The sequence below is a fragment of the Nannobrachium achirus genome (assembly GCF_963921795.1).
Source record: "Nannobrachium achirus genome assembly, chromosome: 16".
Classification (NCBI taxonomy): domain Eukaryota; kingdom Metazoa; phylum Chordata; class Actinopteri; order Myctophiformes; family Myctophidae; genus Nannobrachium; species Nannobrachium achirus.
Window position 1 is genome coordinate 59,887,318 of NC_137823.1, and position 19,993 is coordinate 59,907,310.

At 53.6% G+C, this 19,993-nt stretch overlaps 1 protein-coding gene across 1 annotated transcript in view; it reads left to right on the forward strand.

Moving 5' to 3' along the window:
- The window catches only part of gareml (GRB2 associated, regulator of MAPK1-like), a gene marked incomplete at both ends in the record, with an annotated part of 37,757 nt that overhangs the window by 1,595 nt on the left and 16,169 nt on the right, over window positions 1–19,993 (forward strand). Inside the window, one exon of the mRNA XM_080743970.1 lies at window positions 5,569–5,709. Within this exon, the coding sequence (XP_080600096.1) occupies window positions 5,569–5,709 (141 nt within the window). The remainder of the gene's footprint in view (window positions 1–5,568; window positions 5,710–19,993) is intronic.

Sequence of the window (19,993 nt, forward strand, 5' to 3'; positions counted from 1 at the left end):
ATCAAAATCTACAAAGTAACTAGTAAGTGTAGTAACTATAGAGTTATCAAATAATTGTAGTGGAGTCAAAAGTACAATATTTGTCTTTGAGATGTGGTAAAAGTACAGTACAGTACAGTACAGTACAGTACAGTACAGTACTTAAATAAATGTACTTACTTTACACACACACTGCAGTTGAAAGAGAGAGTGGGTGTTTATGACCGGATTTACCCCACAGATAATCTCTCAAGAACAGAAAGGAAAAGGAACTTTTTTTTGTTGATGACTAGTTGCACATGGCAGTCATGCTGGTTATTTATTTACAGAGGGATGCCATCAGCAATTTCTGTATGTCATGCCCTCTTCATCTGACTATGACTATATTCTATATTGAGTTGTCCTGTCAGCAATGCATGGTGGGGAACTTGGGGAAGAAGCAAGATGCAGTCAAATAACTGGTCATTCTTTCTGGTAAAGTTCCCTGGTCAGCTTAACAGGTTATTGGATATCTTATGGAAACTAATCAGACTTATAACCCATTATTAATGCCTGGGTTGCTATTGTGGAAGTAGCAGTTCTGTCACCTCAAGCATCAGTGATTGAAAGGGTCAGTTTTCTGTCCAGCACCCATGTTGTAACAGGGACATTATTTCCAGTCACGTTTCACCAAATCCACAGATAAATAATAATAATTAATAATAATAATGATAATCCAAATAATAAAAAAAGTAGACATTACTCTGAAAAGTCCAAAAAGGCCTCATGTTCAAAGCTCATTTGATTTTAAAGATGAGGGCTCTAGTGGATTTAAGGACAGGGTCCTGAAAGCCCGGTGTGTGGATAGTAGCCTATTCAAAGGGGTCCCACCCACACACACCAGTTACTAATAAATGAGTTTTTTGCAGCAACGGTTTTATTTGGAGCAGTGCAACAGGTAACACTCAGTCAGGGCTTCCATCAGCAGTTGAAAAAGGCAAAGACCATTTTTTGTACTTATTGCGACCGTAGGTCGCATTTACTATCAAACCCTGCACAAAGTGTAAGTCCCAGTAGGAGCGAGATCATTTAGCGACCTACAACCGGGTCGCGACGTGGTCGGTAGTTTTCAGCGACCGGGTCGCTAAATTGAGCGACCGGGTCGCTAAATCACCGACCGCGCCGCTAAATCGACCGACCCGGTCGCTAAATCTACCGACCTGCCTGCAGTTTTAGGTCGGTAGATTTAGCGACCCGGTCGGAAGATTTTGCGCCCCAGTCGGTCGATTTAGCGACCCGGTCGCTCGCTTTAGCGACGCGGTCGGTGATTTAGCGACGCGGTCGGTGATTTAGCGACCCGGTCGGGAGGTTGCGTGGCAGGTTAGCCTAACTGAGGTAACGGTCGGGAGGTTGCGTGGCAGGTTAGCCTAACTGAGGTAAGGTTACTGAGGTTAGGTTTAGGGTTAGGGTTAGGGTTAGGGTTAGTAGGTCGGTGGAAGCGACCACCGGTCGGTGGATTTACCTACCCGGTCGCTGGATTAGCGTCCCAGTCGGTGGAATTAGCGTCCCGGTCGATGGAATTAGCGTCCCAGTCGGTCGATTTAGCGACCCGGTCGCTCGCTTTAGTGCCGCGGTCGGTGATTTAGCGACCCGGTCGCTCCATTTAGCGTCCCGGTCGCTCGCTTTAGTGCCGCGGTCGGTGATTTAGCGACCCGGTCGCTCCATTTAGCGACCCGGTCGCTCGATTTTGCGACCCGGTCGCTGAAAACAACCGACCACGTCGCGACCCGGTTGTAGGTCGCTAAATGATCTCGCCCTCTCTCGTAAGTCCGTCAGTCAGTCAGTCAGTCAGTCAGTCAGTCAGTCTGTCTGTCTGTCTGTCACACCTCACACGTCACACTCTTGCCCTGCTCATATCTCCGCAACCGTTGCCCCGATCCATGCCAAATTTTGCACACACACTCCTTACCTGCCAAACTACAACCTCCAAGGACCCCCGGAGCTCCAGGGACCCCCAGGTCCCTGGGGGACCCCCAGATGTAAAAAATGACCAAATGTGCTAAACTGACCAAATGACCACCCCAACGGGGCTGCTCACGGGGAATTCCCGGGGACCACCGACTCCTGGTGCTCCAGAACGGATGCAAAAGTGGTGGCGCCCCCAGTGGAGGACCCCCTACACTGCAGCTCACATAAAATGCCGTAACTCCGGCTAGGAGCGACCGGGACAGCCGGGGCCGGTACCTATTCGTCCGCCTTGCCGGCGCGGAGACCCCACCCCTCATTTCTCACATGGCCCTCTTCTAGCGCCACCATGAGGCCGATTCTTGCAAAACACATTTTTGGACACTGCTCCTACAATTTTTGCCCTAAAATCACGCAAATCGGTACACAGTATGTCTACACTCATCCCATCAACATGAATCTCTCCCATATAGCGCCACCTCCAGGCCGATTTTTAAAAACACATTTTTGGACACTGCTCCTACAGATTTTGCCCTAAAATCACAAAAATCACTACACACTATGTCTACACTCATGTCATCAACATGGATCAGGAAGATTTTGGCAAAACACATTTTTGCCCTATTTGTGGAGATAAGTGACCTACGGTCGCTTATCTCCCGATTAGGGAGTCTTACTGGTTACTTTAGATTGTGAAGTTCATTTTGGCCCGTTCCCCAGTGTAAATTCTGTCACGCTATTAAACAAGGCAGAAAGAAATATTCCTGACCTCTCATCATCAGCAATCCTTCTCATGTCAAGCTTGACTTCTGTGTCCTCAGATGTGCACTAACATTTTCCACTTTTTCAGTAAAGTGGCTTTGGAGACCAACTGTTCGTCACATTAAAATAGGGAAGGTCGCAGTTAATATGAAAAGCTCCACCGGCTGTCCCTCCCTCCCTCCGTCAGTCAGTCCCTCCATCTGTCCGTCACGTCACGTCACACTTTTGCCCCTACACTCTTATCTCCGCCACCGTTGCCCCTATGCATGCCAAACTTTGCACACACACTCCTTGGATGGCAACTCACAACCTGATTTCTCACATGGCCCTCTTCTAGCGGCACCATCAGGCCGATTTTAGCAAAACACATTTTTGGACACTGCTCCTACAGATTTTGCCCTAAAATCACACAAAGCGGTACACAGTATCTCTAAAGTCATGTCATCAACATGGATCTGTCCCATTTCCCATATTCCCTCCTGATTGGCTACGATTGCCTTCTAAAGTTTGTGTATGCGACGTGACGGTCGCTTATCTCCTGATTAGGGAGTCTTACTGGTATTTGTGTGTGTGTGTGTGTGTGTGTGTGTGTGTGTGTGTGTGTGTGTGTGTGTGTGTGTGTGTGTGTGTGTGTGCGTGTGCGTGCGTGCTTACGTCCGTGTGTGTGTGTATGTATGTGCGTGTGTGTGAGTGAGAAGAGAGAGCGAGAAAGAGACAGAGTGAGATGGATAGGAAGAGACATCTATGTGTGACAGAGAAGGGAGAAACAATTTGTGTGTGTGTGTGTGGGTGTGTGTGTGTGTGTGTGTGTGTGTGTGTGTGTGTGTGTGAGAGAGAGTTATCAGGGAGAGAGAGAGCTGTGTGTGTGTGATGTGATTGAATTGTGCCATTGTGCTCTCAGCAGAAATCAATGCTACTGTGCAACATGATGGCTTTAGTGGAAGCTGGAAAGGGCCCTCTCATGTGTGTGTGTGTGTGTGTGTGTGTGTGTGTGTGTGTGTGTATGTGCATGTGTGTGTGTGTGTGTGTGTGTGTGTGTGTGTGTGTGTGTGTGTGTGTGTGTGTGTGTGTGTGTGTGTGTGTGTGTGTGTGTGTGTGTGTGTGTGTGTGTGTGTGCCTGTGTACGTGTGTGTTGTCGTCTAATAGGAGGTTGCCAGATAGCTCATGAGCAGGTTAGGGGTGGAGAGCCATCACTGATAGGGGTAATTACCTTGTCCCCACAGACTCTGAATACTGTGTGTGTGTGTGTGTGTGTGTGTGTGTGTGTGTGTGTGTGTGTGTGTGTGTGTGTGTGTGTGTGTGTGTGTGTGTGTGTGTGTGTGTGTGTGTGTGTGTGTGTGTGCGTGCGCGTGTGTGCGTGTGTGGTGTTGGTAATGCAGTGTCTATCCCTGTGTACTACTGTGTTCTAGTGTGTTTGTGTCTGTATGCTTGTATGTTGACAGTAGGGGGTGGGGTTAGGACAGCAGTTGGGTTTGTGTCAGTGTGCTCTTTAAAGAGTTTGGGGGATGTACCGTAATTATTATTTCTATCTATACTATAGGCCTATATTTTGTATATTTGTGGGTCTCTGTTTATTGCATTGAAATAAGAAATGGAAAGATGCAGTTAAAATAGCAGAAGATATAGTAACACTAGTCCTGTGCCCGGGGGTGTGCACAGTATATGAGTGCACAGTATATGAGGGATTGGAATGTAATGTATATGAGGGAGTCTCAGAAGTAATGTTGGAGAACCCAGACCGGTTGCATGTCTCCATACGACATGTCTCCTTTCCGACACTAACCCTTACCCTAAACCTAAGCTCTATGGAAGTGTTGCCACTCCGATAATAAGAAGACAATGTCGGAGTGGCGACATGTCGGAATGGAGAGAGCGCCCCCCACCCAGACCAGTCACCATTGACTTTCAGTTGTGCAATACCTGTTGTATATCCGTCTGTCTGTCTGGCTCTCTTTTATGCCCATATATGGTGTTCCATGTCCAGGCCAGTCTGTGATGTCATCTCCAAATTTCGAGGCATTGTGAGCTTGTAGAACGTCTGTTTTTGGCAAAGAGCTTTCGTGTAGAGGGGGAAAAGAGCAGACTAAGTACAGAGTGAAAGGTCAAGTTTATTTATTGACGGTTCAAGTGGTTAAATATCTGGAAACACAAATTTACATGAACCCAAAATACACTGATGATTGTGCTGTCAAACGATGAAACTATATGGTATCTATGGGTTGTGGGGGGTCCCTGCTTCACCACTCTCTCGACTAAGGGGTCCTTGGCCTGAAAACGTTGGAGACCCCTGAACTAGTAGAACATAGACCTTTGTGCATAGTTAGTCTCTGGGCTCGGTACGTTCAACAGTCTGACGTTAGCCAGGTGGAATCTGTTTGGAAATCTGCTTTCGAAGCGTGAATCCCCAACCCACCAGGGTTCAGTTAGGTTCTTGTAAAGGAGCGCTTTGTTTTCGGTGGAGATGGCGGAGGCGCGCCGTCTCAGGCGACCATAAACCACGTGAGACCCCGCCGAGCGAGCGGTAGTGAGCGCATCGCCTGTCGAGCGTTGCGACGGTCGCATGAGCCGACTCAGCGCTGTTACCGAGTTATGTGCCGTTATGGACAGAATAGTAAATCTTCAGCCCCCCGACTTTCCAAGTGGATACAACAGAGCGCTCCCTACCTCCAGTTCAGCCAATCAGAAGCTTCCGAGGGGCGGATCTTAACTGAAGTCTAGAGGGTATTAGATACACACGCTTTCGAAACATGGGTTCCATTGTGGACGGTCTTTTAATGTGTGTGTGTGTGTGTGTGTGTGTGTGTGTGTGTGTGTGTGTGTGTGTGTGTGTGTGTGTGTGTGTGTGTGTGTGTGTGTGTGTGTGTGTGTGTGTGTGTGTTCCAGGTGAGTGTGTGGAGGGTCTTACGGAGGACGACGTGGTGCTACTACATTCCTGTCGCCAGTGGACCACGGTGACGGCCCACAGCCTGGAGGAGGGACACTATGTCATAGGACCCAAGATAGACATCCCACTGCAGTACCAGGGTGAATGCACACACACACACACACACACACACACACGCGCATGCACATACGCACACACACGCAAGCATCACATACACACAGTTACTCGAGCAGGGCTCTAAAGGGCGGTCTGTCCAACAATTTGGTTATACAAGATATCGTCACTGTCTGGCCAAAACCTCTTAACTCCATTTTTTTGTTTTTAGATTTTTTGGCATAAATCAGGGCTATTGAACACCCTTTACATCTGAGTGTTGGTTAAAATAATATTGAACCAATGGAAAATAGTAAAAAGTGCTTGGGACAAAACCTCCTAACTCCACACTTTCTGCCAAACCAGCTAACTCCACCCGATTGGCCCTGTCTTTTTTTTCATAAATATGTGCTATTGAAGACCCTTTACGTCTTTGTGTTGGTTAAAATAATATTGAACCTCCCACTTGAGCTCATTTTCCCGAAAATGAACATTTTGGAGTTAGGAGGTTTCGGCCCGACAGCAGAAATATCTTGAATACCACCGACTGGATTGCCATGGGATTTGCTGGATGAACCCAAACATAATGTTGGTGACCCCTCGGCCTTTCCACCAGAGCCTCCCTCCAGCCAACATGTCCAGCTGCGAGTAACTCCGCTTGACACCGTTTTTCTTCTGCTCCCATGTTAATGAACGACCGGGCCGTGTTTGGTGGGTTCCCAGCTAGCAGGGCTTTTTAAGTCTTGTTTTTTCTACCCAAGCATGAAGTGAAATAGCATAACATTCAACCCCCCCCCCCCTCCCTAACAAATAACCCTAATCTCCGGGGAAAGCACAACATTCTCACTAGGGTCAAACTTGTACTGCTGCCTGCTTCTCGCGTGGAATTTATGTCTTTACACAAAAGAGCAGACATTATGTGGACAGCTCAGTGGGTGCTCCTACTGCCTACTACTTGGCATGAGAAAACATACGTTTACATTGCCAAAGCAGAAGTGTACACAGTACAATACAATCAATCAATATAAAACAATCAAAATAAAATATGTACAATTTGGGGTGGAACAGTTCTCATGTATGGAGATTACTGGATGCAGACAGTGCAAGGATGCGTACACCATGATCAGTAGTCTTTAAGCTGGTTGTGTTCCATTTGATATCTTTCTCCTATCACAGCAGCTCACACATCTTGCCGCTGTGTTTGCACATTGTCGTACTTCACCCAGTAGATATGGGAGTTTTTCATCATTGGTCGAGTTTTCAAACTCTCTTTGTGTGGTTATGATCTGTGGGAAGTATGTGTCTCTGATGTCTTGGTACAGTGGGCAGGCCCACACACACATGCTTGGTACAGTGGGCAGGCCCACACACACATGCTTGGTACAGTGGGCAGGCCCACACACACACACACACAGGCACACCTCCGACCACTGGCTTTTCCCAGGCATCCACCCCACTGGCAGCCATGTATTCTTTGTTCCCAGAGGTTTTGGCCAGTAAAGCCCTCGCATACAGCAAGCCACGATGCATGGCGTTGTTGTCGGATGGAAACCGTGTATGTCCAAAACAAGTTACTTTGAAAAGCTCCACCTTTGCCCCTACTCTTATCTCCGCCACCGTTGCCCCTATCCATGCCATACTTTGCACACATACATGGCGAATCACAACCTTCTTCCTTGATTTCTCACATGGCCCTCTTCTAGCGCCACCATCAGGCCGATCTTTGCAAAACACATTTTTGGACACTGCTCCTACACATTTTTGTTTGGATTACCTGCAATTGCCTTCTAAAGTTTGTGTATGCGACGTGACGGTCGCTTATCTTCCGATTAGGGAGTCTTACTGGTATTTATCATTTTAAAAATGATTCAAAGTAGTGAGGCCTTGTGTGCCGTGAGGCATTGTGTGCTCCTTGTAGATCTGCTATTTTCACTAGTTTTTTGTGACACTTTTGTATGATGAAGTAGGCTTTAATTTACGAAAAAACGTACACGGTTGAAACGGGGAGATAAGAGGTCTCTGCCCGACAGTGACGATTGACCTTACCTGACTATCATCCAAGCCACTGAGCTCGTCCACTAAGTGCCTTCTCCTCCTGGTCAATGGACCACCAGGCAGCGTTACCTCACCAGGGCTTCTCCTCCTGGTCAATGGACCAGGCAGCGTTACCTCACCAGGGCTTCTCCTCCTGGTCAATGGACCAGGCAGCGTTACCTCACCAGGGCTTCTCCTCCTGGTCAATGGACCAGGCAGCGTTACCTCACCAGGGCTTCTCCTCCTGGTCAATGGACCAGGCAGCGTTACCTCACCAGGGCTTCTCCTCCTGGTCAATGGACCCAGGCAGCGTTACCTCACCAGGGCTTCTCCTCCTGGTCAATGGACCAGGCAGCAGCGTTACCTCACCAGGGCTTCTCCTCCTGGTCAATGGACCAGGCAGCGTTACCTCACCAGGGCTTCTCCTCCTGGTCAATGGACCAGGCAGCAGCGTTACCTCACCAGGGCTTCTCCTCCTGGTCAATGGACCAGGCAGCAGCGTTACCTCACCAGGGCTTCTCCTCCTGGTCAATGGACCAGGCAGCGTTACCTCACCAGGGCTTCTCCTCCTGGTCAATGGACCAGGCAGCAGCGTTACCTCACCAGGGCTTCTCCTCCTGGTCAATGGACCAGGCAGCGTTACCTCACCAGGGCTTCTCCTCCTGGTCAATGGACCACCAGGCAGCGTTACCTCACCAGGGCTTCTCCTCCTGGTCAATGGACCAGGCAGCGTTACCTCACCAGGGCTTCTCCTCCTGGTCAATGGACCACCAGGCAGCGTTACCTCACCAGGGCTTCTCCTCCTGGTCAATGGACCAGGCAGCAGCGTTACCTCACCAGGGCTTCTCCTCCTGGTCAATGGACCAGGCAGCGTTACCTCACCAGGGCTTCTCCTCCTGGTCAATGGACCAGGCAGCAGCGTTACCTCACCAGGGCTTCTCCTCCTGGTCAATGGACCAGGCAGCAGCGTTACCTCACCAGGGCTTCTCCTCCTGGTCAATGGACCAGGCAGCAGCGTTACCTCACCAGGGCTTCTCCTCCTGGTCAATGGACCACCAGGCAGCGTTACCTCACCAGGGCTTCTCCTCCTGGTCAATGGACCACCAGGCAGCGTTACCTCACCAGGGCTTCTCCTCCTGGTCAATGGACCAGGCAGCGTTACCTCACCAGGGCTTCTCCTCCTGGTCAATGGACCAGGCAGCGTTACCTCACCAGGGCTTCTCCTCCTGGTCAATGGACCAGGCAGCGTTACCTCACCAGGGCTTCTCCTCCTGGTCAATGGACCAGGCAGCGTTACCTCACCAGGGCTTCTCCTCCTGGTCAATGGACCACCAGGCAGCGTTACCTCACCAGGGCTTCTCCTCCTGGTCAATGGACCAGGCAGCGTTACCTCACCAGGGCTTCTCCTCCTGGTCAATGGACCAGGCAGCAGCGTTACCTCACCAGGGCTTCTCCTCCTGGTCAATGGACCAGGCAGCGTTACCTCACCAGAGCTTCTCCTCCTGGTCAATGGACCAGGCAGCGTTACCTCACCAGGGCTTCTCCTCCTGGTCAATGGACCAGGCAGCGTTACCTCACCAGGGCTTCTCCTCCTGGTCAATGGACCAGGCAGCGTTACCTCACCAGGGCTTCTCCTCCTGGTCAATGGACCAGGCAGCGTTACCTCACCAGGGCTTCTCCTCCTGGTCAATGGACCAGGCAGCAGCGTTACCTCACCAGGGCTTCTCCTCCTGGTCAATGGACCAGGCAGCGTTACCTCACCAGGGCTTCTCCTCCTGGTCAATGGACCAGGCAGCAGCGTTACCTCACCAGGGCTTCTCCTCCTGGTCAATGGACCAGGCAGCAGCGTTACCTCACCAGGGCTTCTCCTCCTGGTCAATGGACCAGGCAGCGTTACCTCACCAGGGCTTCTCCTCCTGGTCAATGGACCAGGCAGCGTTACCTCACCAGGGCTTCTCCTCCTGGTCAATGGACCACCAGGCAGCGTTACCTCACCAGGGCTTCTCCTCCTGGTCAATGGACCACCAGGCAGCAGCGTTACCTCACCAGGGCTTCTCCTCCTGGTCAATGGACCACCAGGCAGCAGCGTTACCTCACCAGGGCTTCTCCTCCTGGTCAATGGACCAGGCAGCAGCGTTACCTCACCAGGGCTTCTCCTCCTGGTCAATGGACCAGGCAGCAGCGTTACCTCACCAGGGCTTCTCCTCCTGGTCAATGGACCAGGCAGCGTTACCTCACCAGGGCTTCTCCTCCTGGTCAATGGACCAGGCAGCAGCGCTACCTCACCAGGGCTTCTCCTCCTGGTCAATGGACCAGGCAGCGTTACCTCACCAGGGCTTCTCCTCCTGGTCAATGGACCAGGCAGCAGCGTTACCTCACCAGGGCTTCTCCTCCTGGTCAATGGACCAGGCAGCAGCGTTACCTCACCAGGGCTTCTCCTCCTGGTCAATGGACCAGGCAGCGTTACCTCACCAGGGCTTCTCCTCCTGGTCAATGGACCAGGCAGCGTTACCTCACCAGAGCTTCTCCTCCTGGTCAATGGACCAGGCAGCGTTACCTCACCAGGGCTTCTCCTCCTGGTCAATGGACCAGGCAGCGTTACCTCACCAGGGCTTCTCCTCCTGGTCAATGGACCAGGCAGCGTTACCTCACCAGAGCTTCTCCTCCTGGTCAATGGACCAGGCAGCAGCGTTACCTCACCAGGGCTTCTCCTCCTGGTCAATGGACCAGGCAGCGTTACCTCACCAGGGCTTCTCCTCCTGGTCAATGGACCAGGCAGCGTTACCTCACCAGGGCTTCTCCTCCTGGTCAATGGACCAGGCAGCGTTACCTCACCAGAGCTTCTCCTCCTGGTCAATGGACCAGGCAGCAGCGTTACCTCACCAGGGCTTCTCCTCCTGGTCAATGGACCAGGCAGCGTTACCTCACCAGGGCTTCTCCTCCTGGTCAATGGACCAGGCAGCGTTACCTCACCAGGGCTTCTCCTCCTGGTCAATGGACCAGGCAGCGTTACCTCACCAGGGCTTCTCCTCCTGGTCAATGGACCAGGCAGCAGCGTTACCTCACCAGGGCTTCTCCTCCTGGTCAATGGACCAGGCAGCGTTACCTCACCAGGGCTTCTCCTCCTGGTCAATGGACCACCAGGCAGCGTTACCTCACCAGGGCTTCTCCTCCTGGTCAATGGACCAGGCAGCGTTACCTCACCAGGGCTTCTCCTCCTGGTCAATGGACCACCAGGCAGCGTTACCTCACCAGGGCTTCTCCTCCTGGTCAATGGACCAGGCAGCAGCGTTACCTCACCAGGGCTTCTCCTCCTGGTCAATGGACCAGGCAGCGTTACCTCACCAGGGCTTCTCCTCCTGGTCAATGGACCAGGCAGCAGCGTTACCTCACCAGGGCTTCTCCTCCTGGTCAATGGACCAGGCAGCAGCGTTACCTCACCAGGGCTTCTCCTCCTGGTCAATGGACCAGGCAGCAGCGTTACCTCACCAGGGCTTCTCCTCCTGGTCAATGGACCACCAGGCAGCGTTACCTCACCAGGGCTTCTCCTCCTGGTCAATGGACCACCAGGCAGCGTTACCTCACCAGGGCTTCTCCTCCTGGTCAATGGACCAGGCAGCGTTACCTCACCAGGGCTTCTCCTCCTGGTCAATGGACCAGGCAGCGTTACCTCACCAGGGCTTCTCCTCCTGGTCAATGGACCACCAGGCAGCGTTACCTCACCAGGGCTTCTCCTCCTGGTCAATGGACCAGGCAGCGTTACCTCACCAGGGCTTCTCCTCCTGGTCAATGGACCAGGCAGCAGCGTTACCTCACCAGGGCTTCTCCTCCTGGTCAATGGACCAGGCAGCGTTACCTCACCAGAGCTTCTCCTCCTGGTCAATGGACCAGGCAGCGTTACCTCACCAGGGCTTCTCCTCCTGGTCAATGGACCAGGCAGCGTTACCTCACCAGGGCTTCTCCTCCTGGTCAATGGACCAGGCAGCGTTACCTCACCAGGGCTTCTCCTCCTGGTCAATGGACCAGGCAGCGTTACCTCACCAGGGCTTCTCCTCCTGGTCAATGGACCAGGCAGCAGCGTTACCTCACCAGGGCTTCTCCTCCTGGTCAATGGACCAGGCAGCAGCGTTACCTCACCAGGGCTTCTCCTCCTGGTCAATGGACCAGGCAGCGTTACCTCACCAGGGCTTCTCCTCCTGGTCAATGGACCAGGCAGCGTTACCTCACCAGGGCTTCTCCTCCTGGTCAATGGACCACCAGGCAGCGTTACCTCACCAGGGCTTCTCCTCCTGGTCAATGGACCACCAGGCAGCAGCGTTACCTCACCAGGGCTTCTCCTCCTGGTCAATGGACCACCAGGCAGCAGCGTTACCTCACCAGGGCTTCTCCTCCTGGTCAATGGACCAGGCAGCAGCGTTACCTCACCAGGGCTTCTCCTCCTGGTCAATGGACCAGGCAGCAGCGTTACCTCACCAGGGCTTCTCCTCCTGGTCAATGGACCAGGCAGCGTTACCTCACCAGGGCTTCTCCTCCTGGTCAATGGACCAGGCAGCAGCGCTACCTCACCAGGGCTTCTCCTCCTGGTCAATGGACCAGGCAGCGTTACCTCACCAGGGCTTCTCCTCCTGGTCAATGGACCAGGCAGCGTTACCTCACCAGAGCTTCTCCTCCTGGTCAATGGACCAGGCAGCGTTACCTCACCAGGGCTTCTCCTCCTGGTCAATGGACCAGGCAGCGTTACCTCACCAGGGCTTCTCCTCCTGGTCAATGGACCAGGCAGCGTTACCTCACCAGAGCTTCTCCTCCTGGTCAATGGACCAGGCAGCAGCGTTACCTCACCAGGGCTTCTCCTCCTGGTCAATGGACCAGGCAGCGTTACCTCACCAGGGCTTCTCCTCCTGGTCAATGGACCAGGCAGCGTTACCTCACCAGGGCTTCTCCTCCTGGTCAATGGACCAGGCAGCGTTACCTCACCAGAGCTTCTCCTCCTGGTCAATGGACCAGGCAGCAGCGTTACCTCACCAGGGCTTCTCCTCCTGGTCAATGGACCAGGCAGCGTTACCTCACCAGGGCTTCTCCTCCTGGTCAATGGACCAGGCAGCGTTACCTCACCAGGGCTTCTCCTCCTGGTCAATGGACCAGGCAGCGTTACCTCACCAGGGCTTCTCCTCCTGGTCAATGGACCAGGCAGCAGCGTTACCTCACCAGGGCTTCTCCTCCTGGTCAATGGACCAGGCAGCGTTACCTCACCAGGGCTTCTCCTCCTGGTCAATGGACCACCAGGCAGCGTTACCTCACCAGGGCTTCTCCTCCTGGTCAATGGACCAGGCAGCGTTACCTCACCAGGGCTTCTCCTCCTGGTCAATGGACCACCAGGCAGCGTTACCTCACCAGGGCTTCTCCTCCTGGTCAATGGACCAGGCAGCAGCGTTACCTCACCAGGGCTTCTCCTCCTGGTCAATGGACCAGGCAGCGTTACCTCACCAGGGCTTCTCCTCCTGGTCAATGGACCAGGCAGCAGCGTTACCTCACCAGGGCTTCTCCTCCTGGTCAATGGACCAGGCAGCAGCGTTACCTCACCAGGGCTTCTCCTCCTGGTCAATGGACCAGGCAGCAGCGTTACCTCACCAGGGCTTCTCCTCCTGGTCAATGGACCACCAGGCAGCGTTACCTCACCAGGGCTTCTCCTCCTGGTCAATGGACCACCAGGCAGCGTTACCTCACCAGGGCTTCTCCTCCTGGTCAATGGACCAGGCAGCGTTACCTCACCAGGGCTTCTCCTCCTGGTCAATGGACCAGGCAGCGTTACCTCACCAGGGCTTCTCCTCCTGGTCAATGGACCACCAGGCAGCGTTACCTCACCAGGGCTTCTCCTCCTGGTCAATGGACCAGGCAGCGTTACCTCACCAGGGCTTCTCCTCCTGGTCAATGGACCAGGCAGCAGCGTTACCTCACCAGGGCTTCTCCTCCTGGTCAATGGACCAGGCAGCGTTACCTCACCAGAGCTTCTCCTCCTGGTCAATGGACCAGGCAGCGTTACCTCACCAGGGCTTCTCCTCCTGGTCAATGGACCAGGCAGCGTTACCTCACCAGGGCTTCTCCTCCTGGTCAATGGACCAGGCAGCGTTACCTCACCAGGGCTTCTCCTCCTGGTCAATGGACCAGGCAGCGTTACCTCACCAGGGCTTCTCCTCCTGGTCAATGGACCAGGCAGCAGCGTTACCTCACCAGGGCTTCTCCTCCTGGTCAATGGACCAGGCAGCAGCGTTACCTCACCAGGGCTTCTCCTCCTGGTCAATGGACCAGGCAGCGTTACCTCACCAGGGCTTCTCCTCCTGGTCAATGGACCAGGCAGCGTTACCTCACCAGGGCTTCTCCTCCTGGTCAATGGACCACCAGGCAGCGTTACCTCACCAGGGCTTCTCCTCCTGGTCAATGGACCACCAGGCAGCAGCGTTACCTCACCAGGGCTTCTCCTCCTGGTCAATGGACCACCAGGCAGCAGCGTTACCTCACCAGGGCTTCTCCTCCTGGTCAATGGACCAGGCAGCAGCGTTACCTCACCAGGGCTTCTCCTCCTGGTCAATGGACCAGGCAGCGTTACCTCACCAGGGCTTCTCCTCCTGGTCAATGGACCAGGCAGCAGCGCTACCTCACCAGGGCTTCTCCTCCTGGTCAATGGACCAGGCAGCGTTACCTCACCAGGGCTTCTCCTCCTGGTCAATGGACCAGGCAGCAGCGTTACCTCACCAGGGCTTCTCCTCCTGGTCAATGGACCAGGCAGCAGCGTTACCTCACCAGGGCTTCTCCTCCTGGTCAATGGACCAGGCAGCGTTACCTCACCAGGGCTTCTCCTCCTGGTCAATGGACCAGGCAGCGTTACCTCACCAGAGCTTCTCCTCCTGGTCAATGGACCAGGCAGCGTTACCTCACCAGGGCTTCTCCTCCTGGTCAATGGACCAGGCAGCGTTACCTCACCAGGGCTTCTCCTCCTGGTCAATGGACCAGGCAGCGTTACCTCACCAGAGCTTCTCCTCCTGGTCAATGGACCAGGCAGCAGCGTTACCTCACCAGGGCTTCTCCTCCTGGTCAATGGACCAGGCAGCGTTACCTCACCAGGGCTTCTCCTCCTGGTCAATGGACCAGGCAGCGTTACCTCACCAGGGCTTCTCCTCCTGGTCAATGGACCAGGCAGCGTTACCTCACCAGAGCTTCTCCTCCTGGTCAATGGACCAGGCAGCAGCGTTACCTCACCAGGGCTTCTCCTCCTGGTCAATGGACCAGGCAGCGTTACCTCACCAGGGCTTCTCCTCCTGGTCAATGGACCAGGCAGCGTTACCTCACCAGGGCTTCTCCTCCTGGTCAATGGACCAGGCAGCGTTACCTCACCAGGGCTTCTCCTCCTGGTCAATGGACCAGGCAGCGTTACCTCACCAGAGCTTCTCCTCCTGGTCAATGGACCAGGCAGCAGCGTTACCTCACCAGGGCTTCTCCTCCTGGTCAATGGACCAGGCAGCAGCATTACCTCACCAGGGCTTCTCCTCCTGGTCAATGGACCAGGCAGCAGTGTTACCTCACCAGGGCTTCTCCTCCTGGTCAATGGACCAGGCAGCGTTACCTCAACAGAGCTTCTCCTCCTGGTCAATGGACCAGGCAGCAGCGTTACCTCACCAGGGCTTCTCCTCCTGGTCAATGGACCAGGCAGCAGCGTTACCTCACCAGGGCTTCTCCTCCTGGTCAATGGACCAGGCAGCAGTGTTACCTCACCAGGGCTTCTCCTCCTGGTCAATGGACCACCAGGCAGCGTTACCTCACCAGAGCTTCTCCTCCTGGTCAATGGACCAGGCAGCGTTACCTCACCAGGGCTTCTCCTCCTGGTCAATGGACCACCAGGCAGCGTTACCTCACCAGAGCTTCTCCTCCTGGTCAATGGACCAGGCAGCGTTACCTCACCAGGGCTTCTCCTCCTGGTCAATGGACCAGGCAGCGTTACCTCACCAGGGCTTCTCCTCCTGGTCAATGGACCACCAGGCAGCGTTACCTCACCAGAGCTTCTCCTCCTGGTCAATGGACCACCAGGCAGCGTTACCTCACCAGAGCTTCTCCTCCTGGTCAATGGACCACCAGGCAGCGTTACCTCACCAGAGCTTCTCCTCCTGGTCAATGGACCAGGCAGCGTTACCTCACCAGGGCTTCTCCTCCTGGTCAATGGACCAGGCAGCGTTACCTCACCAGGGCTTCTCCTCCTGGTCAATGGACCACCAGGCAGCGTTACCTCACCAGAGCTTCTCCTCCTGGTCAATGGACCACCAGGCAGCGTTACCTCACCAGGGCTTCTCCTCCTGGTCAATGGACCAGGCAGCAGCGTTACCTCACCAGGGCTTCTCCTCCTGGTCAATGGACCAGGCAGCAGTGTTACCTCACCAGGGCTTCTCCTCCTGGTCAATGGACCACCAGGCAGCGTTACCTCACCAGAGCTTCTCCTCCTGGTCAATGGACCAGGCAGCGTTACCTCACCAGGGCTTCTCCTCCTGGTCAATGGACCACCAGGCAGCGTTACCTCACCAGAGCTTCTCCTCCTGGTCAATGGACCAGGCAGCGTTACCTCACCAGGGCTTCTCCTCCTGGTCAATGGACCAGGCAGCGTTACCTCACCAGGGCTTCTCCTCCTGGTCAATGGACCACCAGGCAGCGTTACCTCACCAGAGCTTCTCCTCCTGGTCAATGGACCACCAGGCAGCGTTACCTCACCAGAGCTTCTCCTCCTGGTCAATGGACCACCAGGCAGCGTTACCTCACCAGAGCTTCTCCTCCTGGTCAATGGACCAGGCAGCGTTACCTCACCAGGGCTTCTCCTCCTGGTCAATGGACCAGGCAGCGTTACCTCACCAGGGCTTCTCCTCCTGGTCAATGGACCACCAGGCAGCGTTACCTCACCAGAGCTTCTCCTCCTGGTCAATGGACCACCAGGCAGCGTTACCTCACCAGGGCTTCTCCTCCTGGTCAATGGACCAGGCAGCAGCGTTACCTCACCAGGGCTTCTCCTCCTGGTCAATGGACCAGGCAGCAGTGTTACCTCACCAGGGCTTCTCCTCCTGGTCAATGGACCACCAGGCAGCGTTACCTCACCAGAGCTTCTCCTCCTGGTCAATGGACCAGGCAGCGTTACCTCACCAGGGCTTCTCCTCCTGGTCAATGGACCACCAGGCAGCGTTACCTCACCAGAGCTTCTCCTCCTGGTCAATGGACCAGGCAGCGTTACCTCACCAGGGCTTCTCCTCCTGGTCAATGGACCAGGCAGCGTTACCTCACCAGGGCTTCTCCTCCTGGTCAATGGACCACCAGGCAGCGTTACCTCACCAGAGCTTCTCCTCCTGGTCAATGGACCACCAGGCAGCGTTACCTCACCAGAGCTTCTCCTCCTGGTCAATGGACCACCAGGCAGCGTTACCTCACCAGGGCTTCTCCTCCTGGTCAATGGACCAGGCAGCAGCGTTACCTCACCAGGGCTTCTCCTCCTGGTCAATGGACCAGGCAGCAGTGTTACCTCACCAGGGCTTCTCCTCCTGGTCAATGGACCACCAGGCAGCGTTACCTCACCAGAGCTTCTCCTCCTGGTCAATGGACCAGGCAGCGTTACCTCACCAGGGCTTCTCCTCCTGGTCAATGGACCACCAGGCAGCGTTACCTCACCAGAGCTTCTCCTCCTGGTCAATGGACCAGGCAGCGTTACCTCACCAGGGCTTCTCCTCCTGGTCAATGGACCAGGCAGCGTTACCTCACCAGGGCTTCTCCTCCTGGTCAATGGACCACCAGGCAGCGTTACCTCACCAGAGCTTCTCCTCCTGGTCAATGGACCACCAGGCAGCGTTACCTCACCAGAGCTTCTCCTCCTGGTCAATGGACCACCAGGCAGCGTTACCTCACCAGGGCTTCTCCTCCTGGTCAATGGACCAGGCAGCAGCGTTACCTCACCAGAGCTTCTCCTCCTGGTCAATGGACCAGGCAGCGTTACCTCACCAGGGCTTCTCCTCCTGGTCAATGGACCAGGCAGCAGCGTTACCTCACCAGGGCTTGGTCCTCAACACTCCCATTGTTGCCAGTGTCCATCCTGTGGCGTGGCTCCCTGTGTAACAGGATCCTAATGCCTCCGCTCCGCTGCTTCCTCTTTTGATGGGAGCGCTGATGTCACCTCCTCGCCCGCTGTGTCTCAGCCTTCCTGATGTCACCTCCTCGCCCGCTGTGTCTGAGCCTTCCTGATGTCACCTCCTCGCCCGCTGTGTCTGAGCCTTCCTGATGTCACCTCCTCGCCCGCTGTGTCTGAGCCTTCCTGATGTCACCTCCTCGCCCGCTGTGTCTCAGCCTTCCTGATGTCACCTCCTCGCCCGCTGTGTCTGAGCCTTCCTGATGTCACCTCCTCGCCCGCTGTGTCTGAGCCTTCCTGATGTCACCTCCTCGCCCGCTGTGTCTCAGCCTTCCTGATGTCACCTCCTCGCCCGCTGTGTCTGAGCCTTCCTGATGTCACCTCCTCGCCCGCTGTGTCTGAGCCTTCCTGATGTCACCTCCTCGCCCGCTGTGTCTCAGCCTTCCTCGCCTCAGTAATCACAATAATGAAAGATGTCTCGGGGAACCGGATGGTCAGGGGGATTCTCTCTTCCGACAAGTTGAGATCAGGGCCACAATTTACAATTACAATTTAGGCATTTTAGCAGACGTTTTTAATCCAAAGCGACTTGCAATAAGCAGGTAATACATCAATATAATAAGCAAGATAATATGTCAGTACATCAACAACAATATAACAAGGCATAGGAATATCAATCTAGAAAAACAATAAACAAAAAACTTTTCTAAAACCTAAAAATGCTATCTAGCTTCATGTGTGGTCATTGAGGGAAGGGGAGTGTTACAGTAGTGCTATGGGTTTAGGTGGAGTCTGAAGAGGTTTTCAGTCCACGGTGGAAGCTAGGGAGTGAGTCTATAGTTCTTAGTGCGACAGGGAGTTTATTCCACAGTTTGGGGGCCAGGAGGGCAAATTGTCTAGGATGAGTGGATTTTTGTCCTGTGGTTTTTAGCGTGGGTTCTGTCAGCAGGCCACTGTAGACCTTGCGTTGGTGTCACATTTTAACTGAAATGCTAATCGAGGGCAATTTCAAATTACCTGACTGTATTAGTTGACCGATTTCATGTAAAAGATACTTATTGGATTTAGTGTAAACAACAACAAAGATTTAGCTGTGCTGTTATTAGGCCTGTAGTATGTTACTGGAGTTGTTTATTTGAACATAGATAATATAGAGTAATAGAGTGTGTGGACACTGTAATCATATTGGTTGTTTCAGTTTCTTGTGTTTGTGGATGAAACGCTATCTGTCATCTATTTTGAGCACATTGGATTTATTTCATTTAAGGGATAGGTTGTTATATCATGGCCACCAGGCCTGTCACACTGGAAGACCCAGCATTTGTCTGTGGAAGTAAGGGACTTATAAGGGACAGTTTCATTGTCCAAAGTACCTTGTTGTTCATACCTAGAATCTGTCCTCTGCATTGAACTCATGCTAACTATTGGGTGCAATGAGCAGCGCCCGAGGAGCATATAGGGGACAAATAGCTCTGGTCCAGAGTGTCAGCTGCACTGACGCTCTGACAGACTGCTGGCTAAAAGACTAGACCAGGATTTCTCTACCCCTACGAGAGCTCAACTTCAGTCAAAATAAACAAAACTACTTCACTACTCACCAAACCAAAGGTAGTTTTGCGTTGTTGAAAGTCTATTCTCCGCGGTGGGAGACCTCTCAGGTCCCCACCCACTCTGTAAAATACATTATTTTTGTCATGAAATAAAATGCACCCACCTCGAGCCACCCATCGGCCACCGCAGACACAACATGGAAATAAGCGGCGGTCGAGTTGGATGTGTTTTATTTCATGACAAAAATAATGTATTTTACAGAGTGGGTGGGGTGCTGAGAGGTTTCCCACCTCGGAGAATAGACTTTCAACAACACAAAACTACCTTTGGTTTGGTGAGTATAAATTAGTTTAGTTTTATTTTGACTGAAGTTGAGCCATCGTAGAGGCTAAGAAATCATTGCAGATGACGCTCTGGACCAGAGCTACTTTAACATGATACAAGCAGGAGTCAGGATCGAACCGGGAACCTTCCGCCTCCCAGTCGACCACCTGTAGGAGATGCTTGAATGAATGTCGTGATCCCTGTTGCTCTCGTGAATCACGGAGGCATCGATATATCTGTCCACATCAGCTTCTTCCTCGCAGCCGTGTGATGTAACG